This window comes from Ranitomeya variabilis, chromosome 5 (genome assembly GCF_051348905.1).
Source record: "Ranitomeya variabilis isolate aRanVar5 chromosome 5, aRanVar5.hap1, whole genome shotgun sequence".
NCBI lineage: Eukaryota > Metazoa > Chordata > Amphibia > Anura > Dendrobatidae > Ranitomeya > Ranitomeya variabilis.
The window spans coordinates 475,273,887-475,294,062 of record NC_135236.1 but is presented as its reverse complement, the minus strand read 5'-3'; the positions used below and the strand labels follow the sequence as shown (position 1 = coordinate 475,294,062).

The 20,176-nt window shown below is 41.5% G+C and overlaps 1 protein-coding gene across 1 annotated transcript in view; it reads left to right on the top strand.

Annotated features, from left to right (window-relative positions):
• The window catches only part of OTOGL (otogelin like), a 332,429-nt gene that overhangs the window by 136,581 nt on the left and 175,672 nt on the right, over nucleotides 1-20,176 (top strand). The window contains exons 24-27 of the mRNA XM_077262892.1: nucleotides 2,714-2,848; nucleotides 2,945-3,091; nucleotides 6,297-6,416; nucleotides 11,817-11,933. Of these exons, the coding sequence (XP_077119007.1) occupies nucleotides 2,714-2,848; nucleotides 2,945-3,091; nucleotides 6,297-6,416; nucleotides 11,817-11,933 (519 nt within the window). The remainder of the gene's footprint in view (nucleotides 1-2,713; nucleotides 2,849-2,944; nucleotides 3,092-6,296; nucleotides 6,417-11,816; nucleotides 11,934-20,176) is intronic.

Here is a 20,176-nt window from a genome sequence, read left to right as displayed (position 1 = left end):
GAGTGACAGTGCAGTCTCCCAATCAGGGCCAGTGCGTGCTGGGCTTCCCACAGGTGTCTCCTGTTCTTACTGATTCCCTGGCTATTTAGCTGGCTGTGTGCCTCTGATTACTGCCTGTTGTAAACTTAGCTCTGTGGAGCATGTTTGCATTGTTCTTCAGTGTTCTGCCTCTGATCTGTTGTTGCCTAATCTTGAAACTTGCCTCTGACCATCCGTTTTGCCTAGCCTTTGTTTTTTTCTTTACCTTTCTGGAATTCTGACCTCGGACTGTGACCTTATTATGCTTTTGCCTTACCCCTTTTGTTTATGATCAGCCCCCTAAATATCTGACTCTGGACCTCTTGACTGCCAAGTCTCATGGCTTCTACATGAGTAGTGACTAATGTCACACCAAGAGTCTCTACATTCTTCTTTACTTACAGCTTATGCTTCACTGTATAGCCAAAACCTAACAATTTCACACATGTTGTCCATTACTTCTTATTGATGTATTCATCATTAGTTAACCATCCATCACCTATTTATACCATGTTTTCAGAAGCATTTTGACTTTAAGATATCCACTGAAAATCACTTTTATCATTAGGAAATAGATACTTGGACATTTTCAAAGAGTTTATCTTGGGAAAATCAGAGGCATTTTTAATTAGAACAGGATTGCTGAAATGTAATCCAAGGAAATGCCAAATCCGTTAGATAAACAAGGTCGGCAGAACAAAGAATACAATGGTGAACTTGTCTGATATAATTTTAGACATTTTTTTTCTAAAGAATAAGCACAAAAAAATGGTGGACATTTCATGCAGCTGAAAATTAATAGTTCATCATTATAGGCTATGCAATTTCACCTGATTAGAAATCCCATTGTTTGTTTCTAGTTATTACATATCTACTTGTCATTTTCAGTTCTTTCAAGTTATTGTTTTTAGCTTTCTTCAGATCTTCATATTTTTGGAAGATAAAGTGAACGTTTTAGTAGATTAGAATGCTGATCCCTAGATTAATATTCAGGTACGAGTTCTGGTGTTAATATGGTACAAAGAATTTTTAGTATTAATATTATTATGAAAAAAAATAGGAAAATTTGTGAAAGAGGATAATGTGATATTTGCATGTAACTGAACATTTTGTCTCCAGAGTCAATGTTACTGATGGGCCTTGGTATCCTAGTCCGACACTGGTTAGGCATTATAGAGCAAGTGAAAGCATGTATTACTACATAATAATTAAAAAGTGGAGAAAAAGGTCAGAAAAAAACTGTGCAATATTTTGTATTTTAAAAGGGTAGTAACCATAAAGCTTGTAAATTGAAATACATTTTGAAGAATTTATCTAAGGCAGTATGGAAGTCTGATTACCACTTTAGCTCATATTCACACTACCATTTTTGGCGTGCTGGAATATAACATCATGAATGCAAAAGGAATTGAACAAATAATGGATTTTTAGATGAACTGCATAGTCCATATTTGATAGAATAAAGCAAAAACTACATGCCCATAAAAAATATGTTTGTTAATGATCTTTAGTCAAACATTTAGCAGAAATATGTTTTAATCCTCTTTTTTTGCTTAGGCTACTGTTTATTTGTTCTAGCAGCTATTCATCATATGATTTTTTTTTGGTTGGTCATGATGATTTATTCTCTACCTCTCTCACTATGCTATGACTCAGACTTAAATGGAATCTGCCACCCCCTTGAACGTCCCTAAGCTATTAATATGGGCATACAGGTACTAGAACACTTAAAATAGTCATACCTGTATGCCCATATCTGCGGTCTTGTTCTTAAGAAATCCTCTTTGAAATCTTTATGTCAATCCATTCTTCCAGGCTCCGGGCATGTGGTACCTGGAAAGAAACTCGGCCTCCAGTCTTCATTTGCATGCCTGTCGCCTTCCATCAGTGTCACAGTACCTGTGATGTCTAATGGTTGTCCTGCTCCTGCACCCTGCAGTTGTGATATTCCGCTCTTCTATGGGCATTGGCTACTTGTTTCTTCTGCACAGGTGCCAGGTTCCCTTTAAACCCTGAAATGCGTTAGCTAGGCTCAACAAAAGATTATCATTTTTTACTGGATGCTGGAATTACCTTTTGTTTTTTGCAACACTTATTTTCTCTAAAGAATATAGGTATTTTTTCTATATACTAATCATTCTATTTGGGACAAAAATAATTGAATAATGAATCACAGAAAGGGATGATGAATAGTGATGAGCGAATATACTCGTTACTCGAGATTTCTCGAGCATGCTCGGGGGTCCTCAGAGTATTTTTTAGTGCTCGGAGATTTAGTTTTTCTTGCCGCAGCTGAATGATTTACATCTGTTAGCCAGCATAAGTACATGTGGGGGTTGTCTGGTTGCTAGGGAATCCCCACATGTACTTATGCTGGCTAACAGATGTAAATCATTCAGCTGCCGGGATGAAAACTAAATCTCCGAGCACTAAAAAATACTCGGAGGAACCCCAAGCATGCTCGAGAAATCTCGAGTAACGAGTATATTCTCTCATCACTAATAATGAAACTATTATGTGCAAAATGCTATATTTTTCCAGGCCAGTGTTGTATTGTTTGTATATCAATGAAGTCAAACATGCAGACCAAAAGCAAGAGATAATGCAGGAAAAGGAAAATGCAGATTTGCAGTAATGAAAGGCGATAGGAAGGTTAGATTGATATTATTATATGACATTTTCCTTTTTATTACAGAGCACTGACAATTCCAATGTGTCTATCATTACTCAGAATAAAAAATGCTTTGACAATGACATAATTTGCTCTAAAAATCTCATCATTTCTATGAGCGGCAGAGATATTTATTTTTCAGATACAACAGAGAAGCAGGTCAGTATGATTTCTTCATGTCTTTCTGTGCATTCTTTCCTGATGTCTATACCAGATATCTCACAAATGTTTGTACATTTCATGTTCTTTGTGTAGAAGCAGTTTCGATTAAAATATGGCCCTTATAGATATCAACATTGGAAGGCTGGTTTTTATACAGTGGTTCACTTTCCAGAACTTGACATTACTATTCTTTGGGATAAGAAAACAACAATACATGTCAAAGTTGGACCTCGGTGGAAAGTAAGTGATATAAAACAGCTTATATTTTTATTTTATCTAGCGTGTGTTGTTAGAATTATAGTTATCTTTAGAACTTATGCACATGACATTGCTATGTAATAGTATAAGGAATCCATTTTTTACAACCTAACCCTGCTTTACTCTTCTCCACAACTTTGTCCCTGACATGTCTGGTGTGTTCCTTGGTTTCATCATCTTGTTTGATACCTAATATTCTCGAACAAACCTCTGAAGCCATCATAGAACAGCTGAAGTTATACTGAGAATAAATTTCAAATATGTGAACGCAGTTTACTAATTATGTGACTTCTGGAGGCAATATGTCAGTCAGGATTTTATTTTAGGACATCGGACTATGGGGGCTGAATAAAAATGCACACATAATTTTTAGATATACCGTATATACTGGAGTATAAACCAGCCCGAGTATAAGTCGAGGCACCTAATTTTACCACAAAAAAATAGGAAAACTTATTGAATCTAGTATAAGCCATGCATTGTCCCCTCATCCCCATCTTGGTATGCATGGCCTCCTCATCCCCATCCTTGCATGCATGGCCCCCTCATCCCTATCCTGGTATGTATGGCCTCCTCATCCCTATCTTGGTATGCAATGTCACTTCATCCCTATCCTGGTCTGCATGGCTCCTCATTCCTATCCTGGTCTGCATGGCTCCTCATCCCTATTCTTGTATGCTTGGCTCTCCATCCCTATCCTTGTATGCATGGCTCTTCATCACTATCGTTGTATGCATGACTTTCTCATCCCTATCCTGGTATGCATGGCTCATCATACCTATCTTGGTCTGCATGGCTACTCATCCCTATCCTGGTATGCTTGGCTCTTCAGTATGCATGACTCCTCATCCCTATCCTTGTCAGCATGGTTCCTCATCCCTATCCTGGTCTGCATGGCTCTTCATCCTTATCTTTGTATGTATGCCTCCTCATCCCTATCCTTGTATGATTGGCCCCCATCCCCATCCTGGTATGCATGGCCCCCATCAAAACGCATTAAAAAATAAACCATTACACATACTTTCCTGCGCTCCCTCGCAGCATCTTGTTCCAGTGCCAGCAGCTACTTAATGCTTTATGCCAGAATTATGTACATGGAGAGCAGTGGTATTCATTGCTATTACATAGCGCATACAGTGTCAGCTGTGGCTGCCGGGCGGTAACATGTGCCCCGTTATCAAACAAAAATGAATATTCACTTCTCTCCATTCCTATGGGAGTGGAGAGAGGTGAATATTCATTTCTCTTAAGTAGCGGGAATGCGTGATCGCCCGGCCGCTGCAGGAAGCCAGCGGCTGCGGCTGACACTGTGCGCGCTACTTAATAGCAATTAATACTCACTGCACGCACATAGTTCTGGGGTTCAGAGCAGTAATAATTATGGCAGCTGCACTCTGCTTGTAAGCAGCGCATGATGTCACTGTGAGTATTCCGGCAGCTGTGCTCTGCTTGTATATATGGAATATTTTTTAAATATGTAGAAAACTATGTCTAATTTCCTTTACACTTTACAAATACTTGCTCTTTTGTGTTGTATATCACATAAAATCCAAATTAAAAACGTTTATGTTTGCAGGTGTAACATGAAAAAATGTGGAAAAGTTCACAGGGTATGAATACTTTTTCAAGGCTTTGTGTCTTGTTAAATTACATTTGGTAATACACAATGAACTAGTACAGTCATTTCAGCAGCACCATTTGAATTCCTTTTTCTCTTTTACTTGACATTACAATGCTCATATTTTTAACTAAAAACTACTTTCATTTAAATGAGTAAATTGGTCTTGGCTTAAATTATTAGCAAAACTTTAGGTGTCACAGTGGCAAATAACCTAAAGCAAGTGTCACAGTTTCATAACTTACTGTGGCCTAGGGGTTGAGAGTGACAGCTCAGCCGCCCTATGGAATTTGGAGTGTGCTGGACTGTCGATTTTGTGAGTGACAGTCCAGTTGTCCAGTCATATCCTGGAACATGCTGGGTTGTCAGTATTTTGATTGATAGACTCACTGGTTTAGTCTGCAGGCATTTCAAGAGGTGCTTTACATTCTTAATAATTTGCAATGTATTAAGCTAGCTGGCTGTTAGTAGTCAGTGTCAGTTGTAATATGACTCTAAATGACTACTCATGAGCAAGCCGTGAGACAGGGTAGTCAGGATAACTAAGGTCAGATACCAGGAGGGCTCATAGTACAGAGGGGTAAGTTTGAGGTCAAATGCCAGGAGGGTACATCAAAACCAGGGAGTACAACAAAAGGATAGTCAGAGGCCAAATCCGGAGTAAGATACCTGAAGTCAGAGAGCGTCAAAAGAAGAAGGGAGAAAGAGACACAGGACTTAGGAAACACACCTAACTTAAGCAAAACTACAGCTGACACTGACTATGAACAGCTAGCCAGCTAAATACCTTGCAAATGATTATGGATGGAAGGCACCTGGGGAAACAGCCACAGAATAAACCAGATAGAACAACAGGTCTGTAAATTGCTGACAGACCAGCACACCCCAGGATCAGATTAGATGACTGGACTGTCACTCACAAAACCAACAGTCCTGCACACTCCATATTCCATAGGGCAGTTGAGCTGTCACTCACAGTGTTCCTAGGCCACAGTTAGTTTTGAAACCGTGACAGCAAAAATAGTAAGTAATAGTTTTACCACCTACCACAGACTAATAAGTCAGCAAAATCTTTAATGAAGTTGTTTCATCTTATGGGTATTCAGAGTCTGACTCCAATACATCAAAGCAATTTTGCCAGAAGTTTAGAGTAAGTTGCATTGAAAAGTTGCAAAATTTTGGTACAACTCTGCAAAAATTTGGGGACTTTTGGCATTTTCATGCCAGTTTCTCTTAGCTTTGCCAAATTGGGTGGAACCAGGGGCAGGGCAAGGTATGACACCACAAATTCTGGGAAAATTGCTTTGATGAATTGGGGCCATTGTGTATTAGTGTAGTTAAGAAATATTAATCAAGAATATAGACATGAATAAAATTTTGAGCTCCTCAAAGAGTGGTGTCTTATCTGAAGACATTGTACATGTCAAGTATGGCATTCATTAAAACGATTTCAATGACAGCAGACATGCTGAAAACAATGTGGAATTTAAACACAATGGATTTTATTCATGACTTTTCATGTTATTTGTTCGAATTCATAGAATTTTACGGAATGTTATATTTTTTAAGGGAAAATTGTCAGGTCTATGTGGAAATTTTGACAAGTTTACTTCAAATGATCTAACTACATCAAATAACATGGAAGTGAGAAACGCTCAGGTGTTTGGAGACAGCTGGACAATTGGACAGGTATGACAATAGCCATGTTAGGCTAAATTCAAGCATCCATCTTTCATAGTTTGAGTTTGGACCATGATTTCCAGGACCTGCCACACATCTCCTGACCCGTAATCAACAAGCTATGGTTTGGAAAGTACAGTTTGTACTCGGTCATCTGAATTCAGCCTCAATATAACACACTGTAGTGTGGTGTAGTTTAACGCTAATTGTTTTTTGTAACATCTGTTATCCTCCAACATCATGTCTTTTTTAAAATCTCACCATAATTGTGTGTTTTATCATTTTTGAATATACAGTAGGGGAAATAAGTATTTGATCCCTTGCTGATTTTGTAAGTTTGCCCACTGACAAAGACATGAACAGTCTATAATTTTAAGGGTAGGGTATACATTGAGATATAGAATATAAAAATAAAATCCAGAAAATCACATTTTCTAAATTATTATTATCATTATTTATATAGCAACATTGATTGCATGGTACTGTACATGAGAAGGGGTTACATATAAATTACAGATATCACTTATAGTAAACAAACCAACAATCACAGACTGATACAGAGGAGAGAGGACCCTGCCCTTGTGGGCTTACATTCTACTGGATAGTGGGGAAGGAGACAGTAGGTTGGGGGGTTGCAGCAGCTCCGGTGTTGGTGAGGCAGTAGCTCCGGTAGTGGTGAGGAGGCAGCGGGGTCAGTGCAGGCTGTAGGCTTTCCTGAAGAGATGAGTTTTCAGGCTCTGTCTGAAGGATCCGAATGTGGTGGATAACCGGACGTGTTGGGGCAGAGAATTCCAGAGGATGGGGGATATTCGGGAGAAGTCTTGGAGGCGTTTGGGTGAGGAGCGAATAAGTGTGGAGGAGAGAAAGAGGTCTTGGGAGGACTGGAGCTTACGTGAGAAAAGATATCGTTAGATTAGTTCAGAGATGTATGGAGGAGACAGGTTATGGATGGCCTTGTAGGTCAGTAATAGTAATTTGCACTGGATACGAGGAAGGAATAGGAGCCAGTGAAGAGATTTGCAGAGAGGTGAAGTGCAGGAGTAGCGAGGAGAGAGATGAATTATTCGGGCAGCAGAGTTAAGGATAGACTGGAGAGGTGCAAAGGTGTTAGCAGGGAGGCCACAGAAAAAGATGTTGCAGTAGTCGAGGCAGAAGATGATGAGAGCATGCACAAGCATTTTAGTAGATTGAGGGTTGAGGAAAGGACTGATTCTGGAGATATTTTTGAGCTGGAAGCGACAGGAGGTTGAAAGAGCTTGGATGTGCGGTTTGAAGGACAGGGCAGAGTCATGGGTTACTCCAAGGAAGCAGACTTCTGGTACAGGGGAAAGTGTGATGTCGTTAATTGTGATAGATAGGTCAGGTAAGGAAGATCTGTGAGATGGAGGAAAGATGATGAGTTCAGATTTGTCCACATTGAGTTTGAGGAAGCAAGAGGAGAAGAAGGAGGATATGGCTGATAGACTCTCCGGGATTCTGGACAGCTGAGAGGTGACGTCTGGGCCAGAGAGGTACAGTAGATCTGAGTGACATCAGCGTAAAGGTGGCACTGGAATCCATGGGACTTTATGAGTTGTCCCAGGCCAAGTGTATAGATTGAGAAGAGTAGGGGTCCTAGAACAGAGCCTTGGGGGACTCCAACAGAGAGAGGGTGGGATGAGGAGGTAGTGTGGGAGTGGGAGATGCTGAATGTGCAGTTGGAAAGGTATGAAGAGATCCAGGATAGGGCGAGGTATTTGATGTCAAAGGAGGAGAGGATCTGTAGTAGGAGGTAGTGGTCAACTGTGTCGAAAGCAGAGGACTGGTCTAGGAGGAGTATAGAGTATTGTCTGTTAGCTTATATTATGTATATTATAAATTATATAACTTTATTTGCCCTTCACAGTGAGAAATAAGTATTTGATCCCCTACCAACCATTAAGAGTTAGATGCTCCTAATCAACTCTTTACCTGCATTAAAGACAGCTGTCTTACATAGTCACCTTTATAAAAGACTTCTCTCCACAGACTAAGTTAATCAGGCAGACACTAAACTCTACAACATGGGCAAGACCAAAAAGCTTTATAAGGATGTCAGGGACAAGATCATAGACCTGCACAATGCTGGAATGGGCTACAGAACCATAAGTAAGACTCTGGGTGAGAAGTAGACAACTGTTGGTGCAATAGTAAGAAAATGGAAGAAATACATAATGACTGTCAATCAACATCGATCTAGGGCATCATGCAAAATCTCACTTCGTGGGGTATCCTTGATCATGAGGAAGGTGAGAGATCAGCCTAAAACTACACAGGGGGAACATGTTAATGATCTCAAGGCAGCTGGGACCACAGTCACCAAGATAACCATTGGTAACACATTACGCCGTAAAGGTTTAAAATCCTGCAATGCCCGCAAGGTCCCCCTGCTCAAGAAGGCACATGTGCTGGCCCATCTGAAGTTTGCCAATGAACACCTGGATGATTCTGTGAGTGATTGGGAGAAGGTGCTGTGGTCAGATGAGACAAAAATTGAGCTTTTTGGCATTAAATCAACTCGCCATGCTTAGAAGAAGAGAAATGCTTCCTGTGACCCAAAGAACACCATCCCCACTGTCAAGCATGTAGGTGGAAACATTATGCTTGGGGGTGCTTCTCTGCTAAGGACACAGGACTACTTCACCACATCAATGGGAGAATGGATGGAGCCATGTAATGTAAACTCCTGAGTGACAACTTTCTTCCCTCCGCCAGGTCATTAAAAATGGGTCGTGGCTGGATCTTCCAGTAAGACAATGACCCAAAACATACAGCCAAGGCAACAAAGGACTGGCTCAGAAAGAAACACATTAAGGTCATGGAGTGGCCTAACCAGTCTCCGGACCTTAATTCCATAGAAAACTTATTTTCTATGGAAGCTCCTAGTTGCCAAGCAAAAACATCAAAATCTTAATGATTTAAAGATGATCTGCAAAAAGGAGTGGACCAAAATTCTTCCTGATAAGTGCGAAAACCTCATCATCAACTACAAAAAAAGTCTGACTGCTGTGCTTGTCAACAAGGGTTGGTATTACGTCTCGTCTGCTAGTGGGATCAAATACTTATTTCTCACTGCAAAACGCAAATAAATTTATATAATTTATACAATGTGATTTTCTGGATTTTATTTATAATATTCTATCTCTCAATGTTAAAATTACCTTACCTTTAAAATTATAGACTGTTCATGTCTTTGTCAGTGGGCAAACTTACAAAATCACCAAGGGATCAAATACTTACTGTATTTCCCCCACTGTATGTAAACAGCAACCTGATATTAAGATGACATTCTGCAAATAGTGCAAATAAATATATATACAATGGGGATATTTCTAAATATCTAACCTTCATGATCATTGAAATTGGATTTTTCTTTAGATTGTAAATGGTGATGAGTGAACGTGCTCGGATAAGGTGTTATCCGAGCACACTCATGTGATAATAGAGTATCTTCGGCATGCTCGAATACTATGTTCGAGTCCCCAAGGCTGCATGTCTCTTGTGAAACATGTGCAGGGATTGCCTGTTTGTTAGGCAATCCCTGCATGTGTTGTGGCTGTCGAACAGCTGCGAGACATGCAGCCACGGTAACTCTGACATAGTATTCGGGCATGCTGAAGATATGAGCGTGCTGGGATAACACCTTATCCGAGCACGCTCACTCATCACTAATTGTAAACTTAAAAGTTATATAATCTGTCATTTACTAAACCAATTTGTAGAAAAGGAAGGAAAAACCTCTGGTCCATTTTTAGCGAGTATATGTAACTTTGACCACTTTCATGTTGGAGCTTTTGTTTAGTATTTTGCATCAATATTTGTGAAGTGAAAAACTATTAGTGGGTCCAGGGCATGGAAGACATGCAAATCTTTCTGTGGTCCTTTTTTTTCTCTTTATGCTCTATTCCTTGCGTAGGTTTACTACAAATACTGCTGAACACCTCTGATGCAAATGGAACCTATCTTTAGATTAATGCTGCCCGAACCACGGGATGCATGAATCAGGGACCGGCAGCCTGATTGTAGTCAGTTATATTTTACTCTGAAACTCTTTTTCAGAGAACACATAGTTTGAAAAGCCTGCCAGGAACTATAGGAGAGACCTAAGTAGTCCGATTATATCTAATACCAATTTCTCCCCACCACGCACCAGCTGATTGAAAAACTGGTTGGATACATAGGTAGACCTCTCAAACTATGGATATTCTGAAACACCGCAGCAATCATGTAGGCAGGCTCTGATTTATGTGCACAATAGGAGAAAAAGAGCAATCAGGTGTGTATAATAAAAGACAAAGTTTATTTAGACAATGCATAAATATAAAGAAACATAACAATCAGTGATATGACACAATCCAGAAAAAGAGGCAGAGATTCCAGGGTCATGATTCCTGCTGTAACTTATTGCACAAATCCCAAAAGAGTATAAAGTGCCAGTGCAAAAAATGCTTGGCAAGCAAGTGTGAACACCCTGGACAAACACCATAAGAAAGTGTAAAAAAATCAAAGTAACCACAATCCAGGGGTAGCGCTTACCAGCTGCAGGAAGGAGAGGACCCTGGGCCAGGTGGGTAAGCCCCGACGGGTTTTCGTATCTGATACACTGCTTTATCAAGGCTCTGATTTATGCTGCCTATTGTTCTGGAAGTATTAATCTAATGACAGGTTTATTTTGAACACTGCTATGTATAATTGGCATACTTTCAAGTTATCTGCCCTTTCATTTTTTTAATAGGGTTCTTCTGATGTATGCTGAATTCCACCACTTGTTTGATTAGCTCAGGCTGCCTTTCTACCACTTTTGCAATGTCTAATAGATGCAAGTTCCATCCCTGACACCCTCACCTATCTTAAAAACAGGGCGTCATCTCTTGCTGAAATAATGCAGATATGGTCATACATGTGTGACTCCCTCTATTCACTTCCTTGGGGGTTTCAAAATAGCCAGTTTTCTCAATATAAGTGACGGAGTCAGAGATAGGACCAGCATTTGTCCTACAATATGGCTTATCTTTGTTAGCTTAGGTTAGTGACAGCTCCTGGAGATCTAGTTCAGAGTTGTGTGAATCGATTTGCAAGAAGGAGTCCATCTTCCACGTCAGTAATCTATGGTTGCTGACTGGGAGATCTATGGACTGCTTAGTTCCTGACTGCAGTCGCAGCTCTAATATTGATAAGCCAGCCTAGCGCGACATCACATGTACTGTATGTCACAAAGGTGATGGCACACCAGGCCAGCTAATCATATGAAGAGGTGCAGATGCTGTCAGCAAAGATGCGATTCTCAGGACTCTCCTCCCTGGACAAAAGATGAGCCAGGTCATCTGAACTGATTTGCACCAAATTTATCAATGTTTTTATTGCTTAATGAATGTTTTTTTTTTTATTTAGTGTAAAAGTTCTAATGAAACAATGAGACCCTGTGAAGTTCATCAAAGCAAATTTCCTTATGCAAAAAAGGAGTGCTCAATTCTCTACAGTGATGTCTTTGCTCCATGTCGCAACGTGGTGAGTTTTTAGGCATTCATTTTACAGCCTTAAGTTGATTTTACTAATTGTACCAAATCCTTTTTGAAGTACAGTTTTAGATGCTGAAACGTTTATCACAGTTAACAAAATGTATTACACTTACAATTTCTCCTTGCAAACACGCTCTGATATTCTTTATAAAGATATTGATTGAGTTATTGCATAAACAAACCTGGTAGCTTTTCAACGCAATGTCATCATCTCCACTCACCTCCCAGTGTGCAATTGAATGCCCCAGACAAACCTTTACAAAGGCAGCTTGGGAGGAAGGTTATAGTGAGAAATAATGTCTGAACACAAAAAGAAAAAGATATGCAAACCAATGGGATCCACCTTAAATAGTCAATTTTATTGTACAAAAATAATAATCCACAAACAGGACCAGGCAAAACATACATTTTTTTCCCGATATTAGGCTGGAGTATATGTTACCTGTCACAGTACTCAGGGGGTCAGTTGGCAGTAAACAATAGGCTTCTTATATGTATATTTGACTAAGATTGGTGTACCCGCATACCTAGCATTTTTTTTTTTCCCCCCTCTGGTTATTTTTCCTGTCCCACATATGCTGTGAAGTATTAGCTTCCTTCATTCCCTCGGGTAAAATTACTCATGGCCTATTCAGCCATACTAGTGTTTTAAATGTTTTTAAATGTATGTTTTGCTTGGTCCGGTTTGTGGATTATTATTTTTGTACAATAAAATTGACTATTTAAGGTGGATCCCATTGGTTTGCATATCTTTTTCTTTTTGTGTTCAGTAACTATTCATATGTAATGGTTGATCCCTAACTTTCGTATTGGAGTGGTGCCCGCTTTTCTCTCTCTCTCCTGAGAAATATTGTCTGGCACATAAAAGGGGTACTGGTAAAGAGACTAAATGTGCCATTTACAGCAAGCAACTAAGGTACAGCAGTTTCTAAAAGAAAACAAAGAGGACCATCTTTCTTTTGCTGCATCAGCTTGTGAACATGCTATGGTATTTTGTGCAATGTTGTTGCAGAGGAAGGACATTCCCTCTTCACTGTGACATATGCAGCTTCGTACATTGGGTCAATATAGAAGCTGCTCTGCTTAGGGAGAACAAAAGTAACTATAGTAATGTCCTAAGGGCCCCACCACCACCAGCATGCTCCTAGGCATGGGCACCAGTGGTTATTGCTAGGGTCTACAAAGATTACAGTCCTCATTCTCCAACAAATAAAAATATCTATATCAAAGACAATATACAGTGAGTACGATAGTATTCAGACCCCTTTAAATTTTTCACTCTTTGTTTCACTGCAGCCATTTGGTAAATTCAAAAAAGCTCTTTCACTCTGTGTTAGGGTTGGCGGATTGCACTAAATAAAATATAAAATGCAGTGCAATCGCAACCCAGGGTCCATCATGCAGAGATGAACCCTGCTGATAGTGAACAATGACGAAACAAAAACAGCAAGCGTTACCTAGAACACACTGAGTTAACGCCACTCAGTGTGAACAGAACACTGAGTACCTAGCTCAGTTGCTTCACTGAGAGGTACGGCACGAGTATGCGAAGTGCTATACTCTGTTAACGTCACAGGGATACTAGCACGTGAATTGGGCTAGCTCTGAAACTAAACGGTGCTAACCGCACACACAAATGAAGCAGATGCTGTGCTAAGAGAGCGTTCTATGACACTAGGTACAATACCCTGTCGCTTTCACCGAGAAGTATAGAATAAGAATTGAGCTTGCTCTGTAACTGAACTGAACTGAACTGTAACTGAACTGTGCTAACCACACAGAAGAATGAGACAGATGCTAAGCCCAAGCGGCTAGTTACCCCAGTCCTGATACTACTGAACCTGTGCCTGACCGGCACCCCAAGCATGTAGCAGACTAGAGACTCAGGCATTGAGCCAAGGGTACGAAACTGCATAAGTGTGCAACCTGCCTGCCAACGTGTAGTCTCTGAGCAAAGACACACAAATGTGCAGACTGAGTGGTAGAGTAGCCACCCACACACACCAAACATAAATGACACTAGCGCACCCACGTGCATCGCTGAGATCCTTTTATACACTAGGCTCCACACCAAACACTCATGCCCAGTCGACCGAAACATTGCCTGCGGGCCAATCCGAGGCTGCCATATCATCAGAGCAGCTAACGTCCGACCACCAATGAGAAGCCGCCACATCGCGGACATGCTCAGTAAGGTGATATCTGGACTTAGACTCCAGAGCACAAGACTGCACCTGCATATCACTGGTTACCATAGACTTGGCGGAAGGGCCAGCAGTAACCAAACGTATACCACAAGCCTGAGCAAGACGCTGGGACTGACGTCTGTGCTGAGCAGCAAGCGCAGCGGCCAGACCAGGATGGAAGACCGCAGTACCAGACAATGCTTGGGATCTATCCCACGCAGCGGGAGAATCCCGACGCCCAACACTCTGCACCCCATCTTGACTGAAAAAAACAAAAATGTAGTAATTTTTTAAAAATTTATTAAAAAAGAAAAACAGAAATATCACATGGTCATAAGTATTCAGACCCTTTGCTCGGTATTGAGTAGAAGCACCCTTTTGAGCTAGTGCTGCCATGAGTCTTCTTGGGAATGATGCAACAAGTTTTTCACACCTGGATTTGGGGATCCTCTGCCATTCTTCCTTGCAGATCCTCTCCAGTTCCATCAGGATGGATGGTGAACGTGGTTGGACAGCCATTTTCAGGTCTCTCCAGAGATGCTCAATTGGGTTTAGGGCAGGGCTCTGGCTGGGCCAGTCAAAAATGGTCACAGAGTTGTTCTGAAGCCACTCCTTTGTAATTTTTGCTGTGTGCTTAGGGTCATTGTCTTGTTGGAAGGTGAACCTTCGGCCAAGTTTTAGGTCTAGAGCACTCTGGAGGAAGTTTTCATCCAGGATATCTCTGTATTCGGCCTCATTCATGTTTCCTTCAATGACAACCAGTCGTCCTGTCCTTGCAGCTGAAAAACTCCCCTATAGCGTGATGCTGCCACCACTGTGTTTCACTGATGGGATTGTATTGGGCAGGTGAAAAGCAGTGCCTGGTTTTCTCCACACATACTGCTTAGAATTATAACCATAAGGTCTATCTTCATCTCATCAGAATAGAGAATCTTATTTCTCATAGTCTGGGAGTCCTTCATGTGTTTTTTAGCAAACTCTATGCGGGCTTTCATATGTCTTGCACTGAGGAGAGGCTTCAGTCAGGCCACTTTGCCATAAAGGTCAGACTGGTGGAGGGCTGCAGTGATAGCTAACTTTCTGGAACTTTCTCCCATCTCCCTACTGCATCTCTGGAGCTCACCATAGTGATCTTGGGGTTCTTCTTTACCTCTCTCACCAAGGCTCTTCTCCCACAATTGCTCAGTTTGGCTGGACGGCCAGGTCTAGGAAGATTTCTGGCGGTCCCAAACTTCTTCCATTTAAGGATTATGGAGGCGACTGTGCTCTTAGGAACTTTGAGTACAGCAGAAGTTCTGTTGTAACCTTGGCCAGATCTGTGCCTTGCCACAATTCTGTCTCTGAGCTCCTTAGCCATTTCCTTTTGACCTCATGATTCTCATTTGGTCTGACACGCACTGTGAGCTGTGAGGTCTTATATAGACAGGTATGCGCCTTTCCAAATCAAGTCCTATCAGTTTAATTAAACACAGTTGGACTCCAATGAAGGAGTAGAACCATCTCAAAGAGGATCACAAGGAAATGGACAGTATGTGACTTAAATATGAGTGTCTGAGCAAAGTATCTAAATACTTATGACCATGTGATATTTCAGTTTTTCCTTTTTATTAAATTTACAAAAATTACTGCATTTCTGTTTTTTCAGTCAAGATGGGTTGCAGAGTGTACATTGATATGAAAAAAATGAACTTTTTTGAATTTACCAAATGGCTGCAATGAAACAAAGAGTGAAAAATTTAAAGGGGTACAAATCCTTTCCGTACCCACTGTACCTATTAAAAATAACATAGACAATAAGTGTGGGACCAGTAGGACAGTATAGTAGATACAGCGCACTGAGAACCACGACCGTCATTGCTGGGAGTGAGGCAATAAACAAATCCTTTTATACCAAGATCAATATTACCTATAATATTTCACCGAAGCAGGCAAATAATAGTGCCAGACCATCATCAAGCATTATCAGTATATTGTGATCCTAGTCACAAATCACGGACAGGCCATGAGGCAGTTTAGTCAGACGTTCCAAGGTCAGTACCAAGAGAGCACGTAGTAAACTAAGGTAAAAGGTGAAGGTGTAATACAGGTCACAGTACAGGATCAGAATACCAGGGATATAGTGGATAAGAAAAGAGGCAATAACAAGCGGGTAGCAAGAACATGGTCAGGCAGTAGTAGATCAGAACTTGTAGCACAGGAATCAGGCAAAAACACACCAGAAAGCATAAGCTTTTGACTGGCAATGATCTGGGCCAGACAGCTGACCTTAGTAGCAGGGCAATTGCTAAGAACAGGGAGCAGCTGGAGAAATCTCTGCACCTCCCAGTCTCTGATAGGTCAACTGAGCTGTCAATCAAAGCACTGACAGCTCAGCATGCCCCAGCACAGGATAGGATGACAGAGCTGTACAGCACTGAGTCCCAGGCACTCTGAGCAGAGGAGTCGTGACAGTATAACTTTTCTAGAAGGGGCCACTGGACCCCAGGTTTCCAAGGAAACCTGCAATGAAAAGCTCCGACCAATTGATCAGCCTTCACTGAATGAGCCGGAACCCAGGATCTCTCCTCGATCCGTATCCCTTCCAATGAATAATGTATTGGAGGGAATTTTGGACCTTCTGAGAAATCATGATCCTCTGCTTCACCTACTCCAAAACTCTATCAAGAGACTGGAGGAGGCAGGGATAAGACAGACAACACAGAAAGGACAAACTTCTTTAACAGAGATCTGTGGAAAACATTGAGGACACTAAGAGACTGTGGAAGCTTTAATCTAAATGCAACTGGATTAACTACCTCCAGAATCTCGTACAAGCCAATAAATTTAGGACCCAACTTTTGCCAAAGGTACTTTTAGCCAATATTCTTGGACGATGACCAAACTTTATCACCAACTTTGAAAGTGGTACCTGCCGTACATTTCCTATCGGCCTTATATTTTTGATGAAATGGTGCCACCTCAATATTCCTCTGAACCTCACTCCAAACATTCCCAAGTTTCTGAATAGTCACCTCTACTCCAGGAAATCCAGAACTCATCCTAAAAAATTGACTAAAATGAGGATGAAAACCATAATTACAAATAAAGCAAGGTTCCAGTGGACTGATTGACCTGACTGTTAAAGGTAAACTCAGCAAGAGGCAAAAATGAGGACCAGTCCTCCTACTCAGCCACAACATAACATCTTAAAATTTGTTCTAGTGATTGATTCGTCTGCAGCGCCCCAGGGTCCTGGTCGTTGCAGTAATACCATTCTCCTCTAGGGGGGAGTGATGTTACGTTTGAAGGCAGTAAAGGAGATCTCTTTACCAGGTATCACAAACCATGCAACACACTTCACACTCCAGTCCACCAGGGGGAGCTATGCTCCTATTTATTAGGGCACTCTTCACAATTAGGGAAAACTGGTGGCCTGGATAGGAAGTCAGTCAGTTCCTGTCAGGCAGATAGAGAGGAAGGAGGAACATCGAGTAGTTGCTGACAGAGTTGGCCCCTGACAGGGGTGGGATCCTGTCAGAGGCCTAGACAGAAGGCCACGGAGCTGCACCTGCCCCACGTGCGGCATCATTCTAAAAAAGAGAAATGAACAGCGAATTGTATTGTAGAGGGTGAGAAACAAAGTCATAGCAAAAGGAGAGGAGACCAGAAGGAGTTCTGCCCTGCAAAGGCTGCCTCTTTCTGAGGCGCAGGATCCGGTAGCCGGAACAGAGAGGGAGCAACAGTCCTTTATGCCTTGCTCCAGAGACCGTCAGGACAGCTAATTTCAAGTTACTGATCTGCCCTACACCCAGAAGGCACGGTGGCAACTTGTGGGGGCCGGGGTGTGCTAGAGTCCCTGTAAAAAGCCTCAGGCCATCAGTCATACGGGTTTGTTCCTATCCATCTGGGGGACAGAGAGAGACATAACATCTAGAACATCTGCAACAGTTGTGAGGACCTTATGAGAGGCTTAGCAGTAAGGTTTCTACAACACCCAGGTGCTAGAAGAAGGCTACTGATTTCCACCTGGATAAGGGGACTCTGGATTTGCCTCCAAACTGGCCGGACTCTGCCTGCCCTGTGATCTGGTGCTCTGGACTGTGGATGCTGAAGCCTTCAGTAAAAAGGTAAAGAGACTGCAACCTTGTGTCCTCGTTCCTCACTGCGCCTCACACCATCCACCATCTACACACTGGGAAGCCCTGGGGACATACTTCACCTGTGGGAAGGTATACCATCTAGCTGCCATTACATCACCCCAGCGGACCCCTAAGCAGCATCGGTCACCCTGACCGAATACCACAGGTGGCGTCACGAACATTTCCCCTTTAAAGACGTTTCCCTTTTAATACGGACGTCCCTAGGGCCACGGACCAGGTCAGCCACCATGACATCCCTCTTGAGAACCGAAGGACCCGATACCGAGTACCCCACAGCCCTATGGGGTCGATCCACATCCTCTCTGTCTGACCATTGGTTTCAGGGTGATAAGCAAGGGAAAATGGCAAATCAATCCCTACAAAACGCCCTCCTGAATTTAGAGACACATTGTATGAAACTCCTGCAATACACAAGATCGGTAATCTTAGATACACAAGCACAAATAATTTAGATTCAGGAGTAGTGGATGGGGCCAACGACTGGACATCACGAATTTCAGCTCCAATTCTGAGGATACCATAGAAATCACAATTCCTAGAGGTGAATTGAGGATGAAGATTCTGGAAGAGAAATGGAATCAAAGCTGTGTGACAGCGCATCAGCTCTAACATTCTTAGGCCCCGGTCTGATTGTGATGAAAAAATTGAATCAAGAAAAAAAAGCAACCATCTGGCCTGTCTATGGAATAAAAATTTAGCAGATTCCGTATAAACTACATTTTTTTATGATCTGTCACCAAAGTAACTGGATGAATAGCTTTTCCAAAAAAATGTCTCCATTCTTCAAGAGCTAACTTGACAGCGAGCAGCTTGCAATTCCCAACATCATAATTTTTCTCAGCAGACGAAAATTTCCTAAAGAAAAATGCATATGGTTGCAAGTTGGTCAGAGTTTTGGAATATTGAGAGAAAACAGCCTCTACTCCAACCTCTGAGGCATCCATCTCTAAGATGAATAGATACTGGAGATCAGGGTAAATCATAACTGGAGCGGACATGAAGCACTCTTTTAATTTACCAATGGAGCCAATAGCATCCAGTGACCAAATATTAAGGTCCACCCCCTTACATGTGAGGTCGGTAAGGGATTTAATGATCTGAGGAAAACCCCTAATAACTTTCCTATAGTAATCAGCAAATCCTAAAATTTTCTGCAATGCTTTCAGGTCACAAGGTTGACTCCAATCAATTATTGCCTGCACCTTCCCAAGGTCCATTTTAAACCCTTCAGCTGATACAATGAACCCCAGGAATTATATTTCCTGAACAGAAAAAGTACATTTTTCAAATTTAGCAAATCGAACTAACCGTGCTTGTAGTGTGAATCCAGATCGGGCAAAAAAATTAGAAAGTTCTGAAAGACTGCAGGTGCATTGGTTAACCAAAAGGCATGATAAGATTTTCATTTACACCCTCCAAAGTTAAAAACACTGTTTTCCACTCATCACCCTCCTGGATATGTATATTATAAGCCCCTCTAAGGTCAAGTTTAGAAAACCATTTAGCTCTCGTAAACTGAATGTATAGGTCGGGATGAGTGGAAGTCTTTAGTGATCAGCGAATATACTCGTTACTTGAGATTTCCAGAGCATGCTCGGGTGTCCTCCGAGTATTTGTAAGTGCTGGGAGATTTAGTTTTCATCGCCGCAGCTGAATGATTTACAGCTACTAGCCAGCATAAGTACAAGTGGGGGTTGCCTGCTTGCTAGGGAATCCCCACATGTAATCAAGCTGGCTAGTAGCTGTAAATCATTCAGCTGCTGCAAGGAAAATTAAATCTCCGAGCACTTACAAATACTCGGAGGACACCCGAGCATGCTCGGGAAATCTCGAGTAACGAGTATATTCGCTCATCACTAGTAGTCTTAACTATAATTTTGTTTAGTTGACAGAAATTGATGCAAAGG